At 31.4% G+C, this 16880-nt stretch overlaps 1 protein-coding gene across 1 annotated transcript in view; it reads right to left on the bottom strand.

Annotated features, from left to right (window-relative positions):
• The window catches only part of LOC142317735 (ras-specific guanine nucleotide-releasing factor 1-like), a 526102-nt gene that overhangs the window by 111126 nt on the left and 398096 nt on the right, over positions 1-16880 (bottom strand). The window contains exons 16-19 of the mRNA XM_075354282.1: positions 16525-16674; positions 10788-10990; positions 6291-6412; positions 657-758 (exon numbers count right to left, since the gene is read on the bottom strand). Of these exons, the coding sequence (XP_075210397.1) occupies positions 657-758; positions 6291-6412; positions 10788-10990; positions 16525-16674 (577 nt within the window). The remainder of the gene's footprint in view (positions 1-656; positions 759-6290; positions 6413-10787; positions 10991-16524; positions 16675-16880) is intronic.

Below are 16880 nucleotides of genomic sequence, written 5' to 3'. Positions count from 1 at the left end.
AACTGAAAAACCAAGACTGAAAAAATGATGCTAAGTTCGACTGAATGTTAAGGTTTTCATTACTGTTATTTTTTTTTTTTACAATGGCACTGTCTATTATGCACAAGACTGCGTGGTCAACCAATAGCATTACTTAATGATAACTATTAATATACTCCAGAGACCACAGGTTTCATAGATTCATAACAGAACAAACTCTAAAACTAAGTTAATATTACAGTGGAGTATCTACACTGCCTTCATTTACCATCACTGCACACTTCATATTGTAGATTACTATGCATTTATACTTTGGGTTTAGCACCATAAAGGTTATATGTGCTATCATATATGCAACCCACACTTTTTTAATAATCAAATTTGATATTTGTGCTAATAAATTTTCCTATTTACAACACTATACTACCCAACCTCAAATATAATTTTTTAGTACAAATCTGCAAGATGAAGGATTGTGTAAGGTAACAAAGATAAAAATCAGTTACTTTCAAGTCATTCAAGCAATAAAAGTAAATAATTTTCTAAAATCAAGGAGGCTATACAACATGCACTATCAAAAAAAGTAACAATGTAATACAATCCAAGTAAAATGTATATATATATATATATACGAATACAAGTTATGGATACAGCAAAAATAAAAGTAATCAACTTACATCTCCTGAAGCTGCTTCTCCAATGACTTCGACTAGGAAATCCCTGGGAATCATAACTATGACTACGATCCCTGTCGCTGACCTCTGATCCATAACCTGAAAATTTCACACCAATTAACACCACATGTAATAAATGTAATGAGGTTAGCACACTTACTATGGAAAAATGAACCGATTAGATTTATATTTAAGAATATGCAAACATAAATCTGGATCCATTGAAAAGATTTTTTTAACCACTAACCTTCCCTTTCTTTTAGCCCAATTCTATGTCCTGAAATTTGCAATTTTTTGCAAGACACAGAACCTGTATATTATATCAGAATTTTTACGCATTTGAGAATATTCCAAAAATTACATTCCTTTGATTTTGAAGTACTTCATACTCCACGGGTAAATGCAGATAAGTTTCATTAGACTATTGATATAATTATTCTTTGGTTTTTCTCAGAGTTTGTTTGAAAAATTAAAGCTTCAAGAATATGAAAATTTACATGAACAAAGGGGATCAATTTCTATTCAAGAAACAAGTTTGTTTTTTCCATATGTACATTCTTTGTTTGAATTTCTGTGCTTTTAGCCACTGTTTTCCCATCAATATTTAATAAATACATATTCAATAAATATTTTTCTCTATCTGAAGAATACCAACTTACCATGTTATTAGATAAGATTTTCAGAAAAATTGCCCCAAATAAGAAAAATCCAACTACAGACATTAAAAAGTGTAACTTCTTAAGACACATTATGAAACAACCCAATTCCCAAAACAAAAACCCATGACTAATAACTGTTGCTATCATTTTCTGATATGTAATAAAGCTGCTAAATTGACAAATCACTAAGTCAGCTACAGTTTATCCAATAAGAAGAAACTGTATGTAAACAATAAAGCAAATTAATTCATTACACAAGAGTTCAAACTAATTGCACCAGTACCTCCCCACAAAAACTGCATCCTCCAAAATCTTCCTTTATGCTGTGTGCCACATTTTCTTACAGCTTTAACATATTTAAATTTTCTAAGATACTATATAAGTGTTCCAAAAACATTTGTAATCAGTTGTTTTATCAGAAATAAAGATGTTCACTATATAACCCGTCCCTAAGAGAGGTGAAGGTATTACTTGTAGGACTGAATGTCAACTGAATTTCAATGGGCACAGCATAATATGGTGCAACAGTGCATTCAACTCATTGAAAATGGCCAAAAGACCATTTCAGTCCCCACTTTCCCAGAAAAAGGAGCATATTGATAACACAGCACTTCATTTTTTAATGATTAAATTTATTTTTAATTTGATAGCCGATTCTTATGTAATTTTGGGCACTGAATCCAAATATGACCTCAATTTCTCTCCCATCACATAAGGATTTTTCACAAAAAGAATTCAATTTTTTTTTAAATATAAAAACCAACTTTTAAATAAATTTAAAATTTATTTACTAGTAATATGAAAAACAAAATTATTTTAATATATCATTAAAACTAATGAAATCATAGTAAAATACTATTTATGTCCTTACACGTCCTTATAAAAATGTTTTCTTTTTGTTTTGATGCTTCTTTTGGAGCATTTTCTTATGTGATCTCGCAATGGGTCATCCCTTTTTAAATACAATTGTTAGCTATCATGCTCATATTCCATCTTCCTTGGTATCTCCCCTCCATCTCTTTCATGTCTTGGTAGAATCTTTCCTCCTGCTCCTTAATTACTGCACCAAGATTTTGAGAAAGAAGCCAAGATGCGAATCTAGAAAATGCACCTTTAGCCTTTCTTTACAGTCTATTATTTTTAATTTTTCTGATATATTTTGTACAATTTTTTTTTTTAATAATCTTTATCTTTTTTGTTTCCAAGATACTTTGTAACTGTATCCTTGAAGGCTTTCCAAGCTTGTTTTACTGCTTCCTCCATTTTAGATACAAATATCTTTCATAGTTTCCTTACATTCAACCAAACAAAAATATCCTCCTTTGTTTCTGATAAACCTTGAAACTAACTATAAAGATACTTGAAATAATCCATATTTCTTTTTTAATGCTTTTACTTTTTTTAACTCTAATTTAACACAATACAGAAGAAGCAAAACTTTATTTGGCTCTACTAAACTTTTTCTTTCAATGTTTTTCATACTAACTTTTGAGGTTGATTTTGGTGGTCGTACTTTTTTCTTACAGTGCTGCTTTCTATCATGACTATCCCACTCACATAAAAAACAAGGATATTTGATATAACCACTTTGTTTGGTTTAAAATCAGACACTCAGCGCTGCCTATGGGCAGCTTTAGTATTAAGAACATTCTGTTATACTAAATAGTCGGAGTTGGACAGTGATAATGTAATCATGCACACCAGTTCGGCCTCTGCATCATAGTAATATAGTTTAATATTGTTAACCTTATAAATATAGTATAGTTAGTTCTTATTCAGTGTGTAATTATTTTATTTATACTACAGTTCATTATTCTGCTATAACGTACAGCCTGTTACAACTTTGTTTCCAAGTAACTAAGAAAGTACCTTTAAATTGCCATAATTTGTCCAACCTCAATCCTTATGCCAAAGTTTAATTAAAAGAAACTCAAGATTTTCATAAAACTCTTTCAAATGCCCCACTGGTAAAGACATGTTGTTACTTCCATTGTGCAGAAGAACTGCTTTAAGACTCCTTTTTGATGAGTCAATGAACAATTTCTATTTAGAAACCGTAGTCAATATGGAATAGTTCCACCATTAGTCCAGGTACAATATTACAATAAACTAATACATCTTCTTGAGAAAAATATTGAACATAGCTTTTTCTCCGTTCCTAAACCAGTGAACCAGTAGTGCCAGGATCTAATAAATTTTTTCATTCAACCTTGAGCCCAAAAGTTCAGACTCCTTAGGACAATTTAAGCCCCTCACCAAATCTTTAATTCAGATTGCTAGAACAGTTTTGATTCATCACTTCCAGGATCATAATCATCATTTTCATCATCCAGTTCATTAGCACAGATCTGTGAAACCATTTCTTCATCACATGTAATTTATCTGGTGGTGAAGGAACAGGTATTTCTGGTCTGTGAAGTACAAAACATATCGCTGATTGATGGTTTGGGTAAAAAATATCCTTTCTGTTATTTAGATTGAATCCCTCTATTATACATGAACAAAGGTAACAATTATTCTTTAGTAACAATCATTCTTTATCATTAAGTAGTAAGCATCCAAAGTAACAACCAATCACTATGATTGGTTGGTTATTTCCAAACCACAGGCACTCCAAAGCAGAAAGATTGTGTTTTTTTTCTTTGTGACCACTAATGAAACTCTTTAACACACACTGAATAGACCTTCTGAGGAGCCTAAGATTTATGTCGGTCTCCTTATTTCGCATCAAAATATGCAAAATATACTTTTAATACAAATTCTACAATGTTTGCTGTTTTTTGACAGTAAAATTTTCACAAATATAGCCGAAAGAATCAGACGCACTGCCACAGGCTCTTGACGCCATTGGAATTTTATTTTATAAAACCTTAGAAAATATAAGTAAATAATATAAATTAAATGGATGAAGTAGTCACAAACTAATAGCACAAATGCCACCACAGTTGAAAAAATAGATACTGAACTTAATTTTTTGTCTAGAATAGCAGATGGTGGTGGGGTGGGGGGAGGCAGTCACTTAATAACAGGAAAATGATCAAACATGTACACGTAAAAAAGATCTACCTTCAGCATTCAATAAATTTTAAATAATACCTCTGTTCAAATCCAAACCATAAACCTAAATTTTGAAACTTCCCTGGGGCAATATTGAGACTGCCCAAAGACAGACCTTACTCTTGACAAACAATTTTCTTAAAGTTTTTTTATGCATTATCATGGCAGAGTCCTCCCCAACATGATTAATAAAGTGCAACTTGCCTTTGAGCAATATACCAAGGTAGTGATGAACTCTAACTCTGCTAATTGTATCCCCTTCACATATAATGTGTAGTAGGTTTTGACTTTTAACTTAATTTGCTGTACCTTCTTTAAAAGCGTACACTTTACCCTCAGGCATTGAAATATTTATTTTGCTGGACCAACTAGACATCCAAAACAGTTAAGCCTTCTATATCCTGCTCCCTAACAATGGAAGTGAATTACATCGCACTATAATAAATGTTATCCAAATAAGCTTGGATAGTGGAATTTGTTCTGAATAAGCTGAACAATTCCATCACCTTCCTTAAATGTCATCTTGGAAATTATAGTCCATTTCATTATAGCCACTCATCTCTCATCCCATTCATAGTAGCACAGTTCTGAATGACAGCTTATAGATTTTTTTCATTCACTAAAAGTTGCTTTGTTCTATAAGGAGTGCACAAATTTATGCAATTCTGAATTTATTTATCCATTCAAGTGGAAAAGTTGCTTTTAGACTGACACTAATGAATGAGTTGGCAATGCTTGCTCTTATAGCAATAACATACAGATATGAATCAAGTACTCTATTTTATTTTTGAGTGACATGAGTGCTACAAAAATATTATCATGCGTTTTACACTCTCAAAATGCATTCATTCATAAGAGTTATTTTAAATCACAATCGTTTTTAACGTGCCAAGACTTTGCTGTAGCTTTTCCTCAATCAAATGTACCCAATAAGACATTACTGTCACACACAGTCGCTCATTCTAAAGAAAGTGAATGAACCAAAATGGTCCAGCCGGTCAACATTTTTAAATGATGAATCTTTAGAATATGTCAGTGTATCCTTTGAATAATCACTATAGAAGAAGGCTATTCTTATTGAAGAAGGCTATTTCAGCAGATTAGAATCTCATACAAGACTATACAGAAAGCTACAAAGAAATTAAAATTACATCCATTCCATATTCACATCATGCAGGAATTGTGAAAACCCAATCATATAACAATATGCATTTTTCTCACAACAATATTCAGATCTTGAATAACATTTTCATTAGTGACAAGGCATGGTTTCATTTAAACGGCTATGTAAACAGCCAGAGTAATCAATACTGGAGTGCAGAGAACCCTCATGTTTTCATTATATTTAAATTTTTTTAACACACGGATAATAAAATTATATTACACATTTTTTTTAATCTAAGTAACAAAAAATCTACCTCTGGCAATGATAAATGTAATAAATGCATCTGAAGTGAAAAGCTATTAAGCACATTTATACGAAAAACATATTTAAAAAAATATGCAAGGAAAATGCACAAATATGGTAACATTCAAAATATTATAAGGAATGTAACAGTCTATTTTTTTTCTTTGCTTGATCATTTTGCCACCTAAGCTTGAGGCTTGCCCATACGATGGAAACGGAATTTTACAGCAAATTAAAAATGCCATGCCAGTTTATTTGCTATATAAAATTATCTTCAAAATAAGTCCATTAATTTTCCACAAAAAGCACATTATCTACAACAGAATATCAGCAGCTGACTACATTAAAACTTAGTTTGAAATCAATTACTCTAGTTTTCTTTAATATTTTCAAGATGTGATAAACAACAGTTACCAAATTTGCCAAAACAGAGAATTTTTAATATAGCAGTTAAAAATTTAAAAAAAATGTATTAACAAAGTAATATATCAAATTTTAAAATAACTTTTTTCTCACCAGATACAGAACTGGCGCCACTAGTCCGTCTAGGTGATGCACTGCTTCTTCTTCTCTCAGAGTCATATAGATGAAGCATAGATGGATTTTCTTCTCTTTCCAAAAGACCATCTAACGAACTGTAAAAAGTAATTAACAGAATTTTTGACAATATGAAACATATACAGCCATATCAAATCAGTTTTTATTTCACTTTCTTGCTGGTACTACATAGCTTTCTGAAAATGAAATGTGTAGAATCTTAAGGGTTTTTTAAATCGTAGAAAAAAATTTACTGTCTAGCAAAAATCATTTTACCAGAAAGTTTCACTCAACAAAAGTCTCGCTTTAATGGTGAGAGCCTTTTATGCCTCTGGGAAGCAAATAATCTAAGTATATCACAGTAAATAACCTGCAATTTCCACATTAATTAGGCAGGTGTAGAGATGATATACTAAGGAATAGCAGCTGAAATGGATAACAGATCTTTAATTGTTATTTGAGGACACTAACCGATTAACAGCTCATATTTTCTTAGCCGTACCAGCTATTTCAGAACTGTAAAGCAATCATAATAGAAAAATGTAGCTTTTTTTAAGGAAATGTTTTTTATTCTCCTACGGAGTTTATAAATACTTTATATTAAATTATTTTTTTGGATTAGTACAATTATACAATACAATGACATCAGCAATGGGAAAGCTCACTACTCTATTAAAAAATAAGGAAGTTTCCCTGCATTTACCTGGACAGTTAAGAGAAACTGAGGTAAATCCTCATTCAGAAAATGCAACTAGAAATGGTCAATATTAATGCACAAAAATAATAAGTACCGTAATTTTTCCAAATATACATAGAGGTTTTTTCTTACATTTTCCCCCATAAAATCAAAAGTAAAAAAAACTAAACATGGATTAAATCCGTGTTTAGTTTTTTACTTCTTTAGTATTGTTATAAGTTTATATATAGTTTCTAGATTTACAGATCGATTTAAGGTACATACAGAATGTATACCTATGTTACTTAGAGTAAAACCTTAGTATATTTATTATTTTAACAAAAAAGTTGAATTACATTATACAGGGTGAGCAACATAAAACCAAACCCATAATGAACCGCTACCCAACACTACATATGAAAGACTCTCACACAACTAGCATGACTAGTAGATGTATGATACCAGTGATTGTTGCTGCTGTTTGTCAGGTGGTTATGTGTCAGCGCAACACACGTTTTGTTGCAGTGCAGTATTGTGAGTGCAGTTGTGTTTCTGTAAAATGCCTTATTCAATCCAGGAGAGGACAGCTACAGTTGAAGCCTATATTTGTTCTGGATCATTTGAAGAATCACGTCAAGTATTTGTAGAAAAATTTCCGAATGCCTGTATCCCAGCAAAGAGTAGCATTTAGTTAAAAAATGGGGTTCAATAGATTTGGTTTCAAATGCAAAACGAAACAGGCAACCTTCCATTACGACTCCACAGGTCACTGCCGATATTGAAAGGAGAATTACTGCCAGTCCAAAAAAATCACTATGCAAGTTATCCCAACAATCTGGTGTTAAATAAACATCTTGCCGTAAAATTCTTCATGAAGTAAAATTGAAACTGTACTGCATTACAACTGTGCAACAACTGAAGAAGATAGACAACCGAAATGACTTGATTATTGCAACTGGCTTCTCAAAACATTGTTGGTGGACAGATAGGTCAATGTCATGTTTCATGTCAGACAAGGAACGGTTTCATTTATCCGGCTATATTAATTCACAGAACACCAGGTACTGGAAAATATTTAAGCATCCACATCACGATGAAAAAAATTGATGTTTGGTGTGCCGTTTCTGGTAGCTGTATAGTGGGACCAATATGTTTTGACCAAACTGTCAATACCATGTTTTATATACCAAGCGTTTCAATGAATCGCGTTCATGCAGCTTTCACAAATGAACGAGCTGCGAGCAGAGGATGGTGGCCCCCATGTTCCCCAGGGTTGTCTACTTGCAATTTTTTTCTTTAGGGCTACTTAAAGAAGAGAGTCTATGCATCTAATTCCTACAACATTGGTGAACTGAAGAATAACATTCAATGAGAAATCAATGCAATTGACAACAACATTTTGCAACAGACGACTCTCAATGTGATCAGTCTAGCACAAAGTGTATCTGTGCCCAGGGTGGCCATTTTGAACATCTTTTGTAACAATAAGGTAAATAAATGCAACATTTAAATTACATGTTATGTTTTTCTTATTTAATTTATCCGTAGCATTCATAAAATTTCATTCCTACATAACCTACCGTTTCTGCAGCAGTTACGTTATGGGTTCAGTTTTATGTTGCTCACCGTGTATATTATGCCAAATGAAAGCAGTGGATTTAAAGATAATAAGGGATGATTATTTTTTATGGATGTTTCTTTACATTTCAAGTATGGAGTATTTTTTTGTGTAATTCAGTTACCTTGTTAGTGTTACAAATAGAAATGAAACACATCCATATTAGGGAACAAAGAATGAAAATAGTAAGAAAATGTACTGGCTTTTGAAAAATAAAAGTAAATATTGGAAATCAATAAAAGAAAGTTAACTGACAGAAAGAAATATTTTGACATAAAAAAGAAAATATTTTTAAGTACAAATAACTGGTTAGGTGAAGCAGGGATTTAACAGAATTTAAATTTAGCAGAAGACAGGCTAGAAAAACAATGCTTTTTACATCACATTATTAGATCTGGTGAAGGCAGAGTTGATAACATAGAGTACGAAAAATAAAATAATTAAAATTTTAATGAACATAGGGCTGAAAATATGGAGAAAGAATAGGTAATCAAAATTTCAAACCATTAAATATCAATATTTAAATCAATAGAATAAGTATTTATGTATAAATTAAAAGATATTATTACATAAATAATTTATTAAAGTAAATAGCTACATAATCTTTATTTCTATTCTGTAAAATATTTAAGAAATGTTAATTAGAATGGGAACCAAGAAAGCCAAACAATAACATGAAAACACGTGAGATAAGGATGTAACTTCCAGAGACTGGATTACACCTCTATACATGAAGCTTTCAAAATCACATATGTAGAACAGGCAATTAATTTTTTTTTTTTATTTTTTTTTTAAATGAAAAAGGAATAGTAATCTAAAGAGAAAACATTAATATTAGTTATAATATTAATCAGAAGTAATAAATAAAATTGATTTTTGAGAGATCAAGTTTAATGTGAAAAGAAGTTAATGAAAAACTGAAAGGAAGAAAATTGTGTGAAAATATTAAGATAGACGAAGGTTATGTGTCAGACATTCCTGGGAAAAAAAGTAAACTGCACTCTTACAACCTGATGGTTCCACAATATCTGGAAAATTTTCACAAATTTATCACCATGGAAAATGGAGTATGAATTGAGTAGTGTATGTGAATGTGTATCAAGATGAAATATAAAAGAGTATCCAATAAACTGGCTTCTGTAATCCCAGAAGTTTAACAACATTGAGTATAGTTTGATATATGCTACTGGCATTCACTGGTAACCAATTTTCTTTCCAATCAATGTAACTTAAATTTATTCATTAATTTAATTAAACATAAATCCTAAAAGTTAATACATTTTATTATTTAGATAGTAAAATTAAAAGGGGTGGACGGACAATGTACAAAAGATATTTAAATTAGATTTGGCTCAAGAAAGCAGTCTTTACACTGTAAAGAAAATTACTAGTACTAAACAGATTTAGAATGAAAGTATTTTTAAATATCTGAAGAGTGAAAATTGGGATTCAGAAAAAAAGAATATTGGTTTTTGAAATATAATCTTAAACACATTAAACCAATCATACTGTAAAAACTTACATCATAAAAAATGTGGGTAGGTTGTCAGGAATTATACAATTAATTAACAGGTCTTAATTACTTAATTAATTACTGATATTTCCAATACAATTTCTGCATATAAATTGTAATTTCAGTAATGTTATTGTTAAATCTGTTACTTTTTGTCAGATTTAATACAGATAGTAAATTTTAATACCTTAACTTTACGATCAGAACTATATTTATATATGTAAACAAGCAAATGCAGATGGCAAACTGCATACATATTTCATTCTATATTTTTCTATTAACTATGATATTTCAGGCCCTGATTTTATAAAAAGAGAAAATTATTATTCCTCTAAATAATTATTAAATAATAATAAATAATTATTATTTTCTATAAGTATTATTATAACTAAGAAAGATAATTTTCTCTTAATTATTTATATTAAAAAAAAATTATATAAAAGTAAAAAATTAAAGTGGAAAACTGAATTCATCTAAGTAATTGAAAATGTTCTGTGTATATGAATGTGAAATGTTAATGTGTGTAACAGGAAATTAAAGAAAAACTGGTTTTCCATAAATCTGTTGCCATTTAATCAGAATTGCCAAAATACTATACTACCAATTTGAGGCTTTAACAAGAAAAAGTACACAATTAATCATAAAATAGCTTCATTCTATACTGACATTATTGAACCAGCTGGATTTCCTTGAGCTTCAGGAGGATCGGTATTATAAAACACTTTTTTCAGAGCTTCTAGGACAGTAACACCATCAGTAAACACTCGGTATGTCAACAAAAATGTGTTAAGGAAGTCAATTGAAAGGAATCTTAAATCTGTCAGCCGTCCAAGAAGTCGTTCTGGAGTAGCATATCGTATCTGAGGCACCTGTACAGAAAGACTTTCAAATTACTTTACAAAGAAGAAAGTAAATTCATGTAATACTACTTTCTATGACATAACTTCAAAAAAATTGTTTGTACAACCAAAAGAAATAAAATTTGAAGGAAAATATTACTATAATTTCCTCCAAAAGAATTCTGGTGACCATCAAGATAAAAGGTGATAACACCAATGAAAAGGTAAAACTTAAAATGACAACAAAATATAAAAGCTTTAATAAAGTTAAGTATAGACAAGTTAGAGTTTGTTTACAGCAATTATCTCTAGAGGTAAGATTTTGATCAACATCAATCACCCACACAGTAAGTAATGTCAATGTTCAAACAAACTTCTACATGTCTTTCTTTGAATTTAGTATGAAAATTGGAAAGTGTTACACACCAGTAGACCAAGCACCATTCTTCAAAAATTGAGCTGTCACTGCCGTAATATAATGAGAAAATATGGAATTTATCTGTAAAAAATATTTTGTCCAGCTATTTCTCGTAGTATTTTTATAATTAAAAAAACCGACGTGCCATTTGTCCAAAGTCATATTTTGTATGTCACATCACTAAACGAAAAGTTAGCGGTAATTTTTAGTTATGTATCAATAGACCAAGTTGCTAATGTAATATCTCTTGGTCTATTGAAGCACAACTAGGAACTCATATTCCGAGCTAGCTGGTCTAGTGGTTAACTCATCATTACAAATCAGCTGATTTGAAAGTCAGGTATAAGGTTCAAATCCTAGTAAAGGCAACTTTTACATGGATTTGAATACTAGAGCATGGATACTGGTGTTCTTAGGTGGTTGGGTTTCAATTAACCACACATCTCAAGAATGGTCCACCTGAGACTGTACAAGGTTACACTTCATTTACATTCAAATATATCCTCATTCATCCTTTGAAGTAATACCACAGTGGTTCCAGAGGCTAAACAGAAAAAGAAAAGAAACAAAATTGGGTAGTTATTACCCAACTTCATATCTAATTTGCATTGGTGTATCCAAATGTTTCATTTTCTTTACAACTTCTGAAATAATATACTGTTCTGCGACTTTTGGACCACTCTGTAGTTATTTGGCTTCTCTTGGATTTTTTTCGGATGAACACAATTTTTCTAATAGCACTGTTTGTTTTAAATTTTACAATGAAGAAAAATCTTCACAAGAACCCCTACAACCAGTTACCATGAGCAATAATAATGAATCCAAAAATACTGACAATGTGATTGAATTAACTCCAGTTAGAATAAATAACCAAGTAGACTTATTACAAAATTATGTGGAAGGAGAAATAAGTAAAGATTTTTTATCCCATTCTCCATCTAGCTAAGTGAATTCAGATTTAAATAGATTTAATGGGATGTACACTGAAACTCTTGAATCTGAATCTACAGATAATTGTTTACACAATGAATTCAACCATACTTAAGATAATGAAATCATGGTAGAGACTTTCATAAAAATCCTGAAATATTCAATGAAAATAACATTTCAATTTGCAAATAAGACAACACATAACAGCACTCCTCAGCCTTCAACTTTAACAGGTAGGGCCAAGAAAGATAGAAAACAGAAATATATCGGTCTCAAAACCTGGATATTTGTAAACAGCTGTGCATTAAAAATGAAGAATATTTGTCTGAGAGGAAAACTGTGTCAACCAAAAGAGTTCTGTTGATACATTTGCTTGTGTAAATGTTTAGAAAAATGTAGAGTTGAAACTGCTTATATGGGATTTAAAAAATTCTTTAATGATGATTCCCATGATGTACAGAGTGCTCTTATATATGCAGTGGTCGCACAAGTTGAAATTAAATGTAAAAGAATAAAAGATTCTAACAAAAAGACTCATTCAAGAGTTTATAAAGATTGCAGGAACTCAAATGTGTAACCAGTTTTTCCTATAAACTGTGAGCACTTCTAGCTGTAAAGTGGATGCAGTTCTAAAACAGCTGCAGAGACCAGAAGCTTTTGGGATTTGCACCGTATTATCAATACCACAAATAAAATGTCAGGCCAATATGGACAACTTGTAACTTATAAAAATAACTTATATAACTTATTATAACAAAAATTAATTATTTTTTTTCTAGATTGTTTTGTATTGTTTTGATAATCTTTTGAATTATCACTTGTGATTTAAAAGTGATTTATCACTTTCAGTGTTAGTAGTGGTTTATTTTATGTTTATTTTTGAACAATTTTTTTCATAGGCTGTACTGTATTGTTTTATTAATAATGTTCTGAGTAGAACATCGTGTGTTTGCTGTCAAGCAGTGTTTTAGAAACAATGATTCTTTGGTCACGGTTCAACTTCTTTTCCATCAAAATTTTAATGTCAAATGTCAAGGTGCAGTCCAGATCGAAACACCATAACCGATGGGTTTAGAAGTACTGGATCTGTGATGAAGAAAAAACCACCTGACATGTCCTGTTCAGTCCGAACACCGGAAAACATAGACAGAGTGAGGAGGGCAGCTTTTGCTAGTCCAAAATGATCTGCTAGGTGACAGGCTGTAGTGCTGGATACACCACATCATTCACTTCAACACATCTTGCACGGTGATCTCAAATTTCACCCACACAAAATAATGATCATCCAGCAGCTAACTGAAAGGGATTTTGTGCAATGCAAAGAATTTTGTGGCATAATGAATGCCATTCTTATGGAAGATGCAAATGCCCTAACAATGATGAGTGAGGAAGCGCAATTTCCATCTGGATGGCTGGCTGTTAATGTACAGAATGTCGGTATTGGGCATCGAAGAACTCACGTGAACTACAACAAAAACCTCTCCACAGCTCAAAAGTAACAGTGTGGTGCGGTGTCTCCAAAATAAGAATTGTTGGTCCTTACATTTGTGAAGAGGGGGAACTGCAGTTACAGTGACAACAGTGTGCTACATCGACATGTTAAACAACTTCCTGCATTCAGAACTGGAAAAGCATCGAGTGAACATGAGAGAAATGTGGTTCCAACAGGATGGTGCCATAGCTCACATGACAAGGCATCGATTGAAGTGGTTCGACAAATGTTTCCTAGAAATGTTATTTCACAATTTGGCGATGTTTCTTGGCCCTCTCCCGATCTATTGATTTGTGACTTCTTTTCATGGGGCTATCTGAAATCAAGATTGTACATGAACAGGCCACACACAATCAAAGACCTGAAAATTTCCATTCGTCATGAAATTGAAGTTGTGTTGAATGAAATGTTGGAAAAAGCCATACAGAGCTTTGCGGAGAGGCTCTGAATTTGTGTCCAAAAAGAAGGATGTCATCTTATTAACATTATTTTCCAAACCTAGTTAAGGTATGTTGATTTCAAAAATGCAATAAAAATATTATTATTTAATGCAAAACTTTTTTTTATAATTGAAACAACCAAAGTTGTTCAGTTATGAAAAATATGAGTTTCCTCTGCTCCGCCTATGTATATATATATATATATATATATATATTTTATGATGAACCCTAAAAAGCACTTTATTAACACAGAATAAAAAAGAAAGCAATAAATAAAATTATATTAGAAAACATATTTTAATTTATTAATTAATAATAATAATATTCAATCTATTTATTACAATCAATCAATTCGATTATAAGATAATATTATTACACAGTAGACCTAATTTTACATATAATATTTCACAACAATATAAATAAACTAACTTATTCTTGACGGATTTTTATAATGATGAACAACAAACATTAGTAATCATTAGTGTAAACTGTTGATTCAGCCTATAAACAACATATAAACATTTTAGGCATGTATTAGTTACTAATTTAATCCCACTGAAATCATCTGTATTTAGAAATAAGAAAAATAGGCTTTCAGCTGATAGTGAAGTACAACAGTACAATATTACTGTTCTAAAGCCCTCTCCAGAATTTTTGGCGAACTCTTTTGGACCTAGTTTTGCAAAACGAAGGTTGTACATGCACGTTGTTCATACTGCCAATCTCTACGTGGTCCCTGTTTGGACAAGAGGATTGGCGATGAAGCATGTACATTCTATGTTGGAGAGCTTAAAGACATGTTTCGCATTGAGAATTTACGTATATAGAATATATGTATATATAGAATTTATGTATATCATATGATATCCACAGAGGCAGTGTTGGTGGTGGCAGCCATCACCCTGACTGATCTTCTTGCACGTCAGCGGGAAGAAAGATCTGAGGGGATGGAAAAGAAAAGGTCACAGGAATTGCTGATAAACAGATGGCAGCTGGATGGGAGAACTTAATAAAAGGCATTTCGACAAGACAGCTGCTTCCAGAAATAAAACCTTTGATGGAGAGAGAGTTTGGTGAGGTGAGGTACGAATTGACCATCCTTAATGGGGCATGGGTGTTTCAATTCTAACCTGAAGAGATTCATGTGGATGGAATCTGATCTGGGCATCTATTGCGGGCAGGTGGGTTCCATTGAGCATATGATATTTGAGTGCCCACAGTGAGAACAGCCAAGGAGCGAGTGTTAGCATTTGGGGCTGCTGAATGCTGATAATATTATGGCCTGTATGTTACAGTCAAGAAGGAACTGGATCCTGATAGAGGACATGATCACAGTGACTATCAAGAAGAAACTAGTGGATAAGTAGTAAGAGACGGCCAGTTTTTGGGAGTGGGCAGCTGGGCCCACTTGCGTCACTGTCTGCCAATGACTCCCAGGAACACTAGATCCTGCTATTTTGAATCTGGTTACAAAATTTGAATACTCACATGTATAGCATAGGCCACGGTGTTCATGCCTTGGATCCAGTCCAGTTCCTATGTGATAACAGGGAATGGTCTTTTAGTCAGTGAAACACCTGCACAAACACTACTGTCTGTGCGAGCGGATAGTGGCTAGAAGAGTTTTTTCCTCCTCATACAACAAAAAAGAGTTTTTTGTTTCTTTTACAATAAACAATTATTTACAAACAAATCTATAAAAGATCTTTTTAGACTCTAGAAAACAACAATATAACATTCTAAAATAAATTTGGAGGGATTATTTAATAACAATTTATTATTTTCTAAAATAAATTTATTTAACACTTAAACTACCATTTTGCAGTTCTTAAGTACTGAGACTAAATATCAGAACTCAGTAACTTAACTATTTTTTCATTATTATTTGTTATTAATTTTTATGGACAAACAACCAACAAGTTGTCACCTAAAAATTATGAGAAACAAAATTCCATGCTAAAACACAGATGATCTGTGAACTGTAAACAACTATTATCGTTTTATAAAAAGGCTGTAAAAAAAATTATATTAAACAAAAAGCAAATTTTACAAGTTCATCATATACATCACCTCCACTAAGAAAAATTAAACCTGGTTTGTGTGAACTTCAACAACACTCATCAAATCCTGATTACTTCTTAGTAGCTCCTAGTTGTTTTTACTACTTAAAATACAAAACTACAAAATAATACTAATTGCATGCACAGTATATAAAATTAGAAATTTAATCTTTAACTGACTTAACATTTGAAAAAATTCAAGATTAATTAACAGTACAACTTGCCTTACAAGAATTAAGAGTCCTACTAAAACGTATATCAACATCATCTTTAAAAAGTTTTGGATCATTCTTAATAGAGTGAGGCATTGTAACTGAAGATGTATCTGACATTGAACTGTGCAACAGATCATTGAAATGTACATTATCCATACACTGAAACAAGAAAACATAAAATTAAAAGTGTAACCACTCTTATCCCCAGAATTTAAAAATAATATTATTTAAAGTAATATATTACTAAATAATATTACAAAAATTATATTAATATTTATTTTAAGAATATACTGCAAAGTGTCTTTTTAGTACACCATTATTATTAAAAAAAAAAAATAACAAATGAAATAGAAAATATTAACATC

Source organism: Lycorma delicatula, chromosome 1, assembly GCF_047948215.1.
Source record: "Lycorma delicatula isolate Av1 chromosome 1, ASM4794821v1, whole genome shotgun sequence".
NCBI lineage: Eukaryota > Metazoa > Arthropoda > Insecta > Hemiptera > Fulgoridae > Lycorma > Lycorma delicatula.
This window is presented reverse-complemented; position numbering and strand designations above follow the sequence as displayed.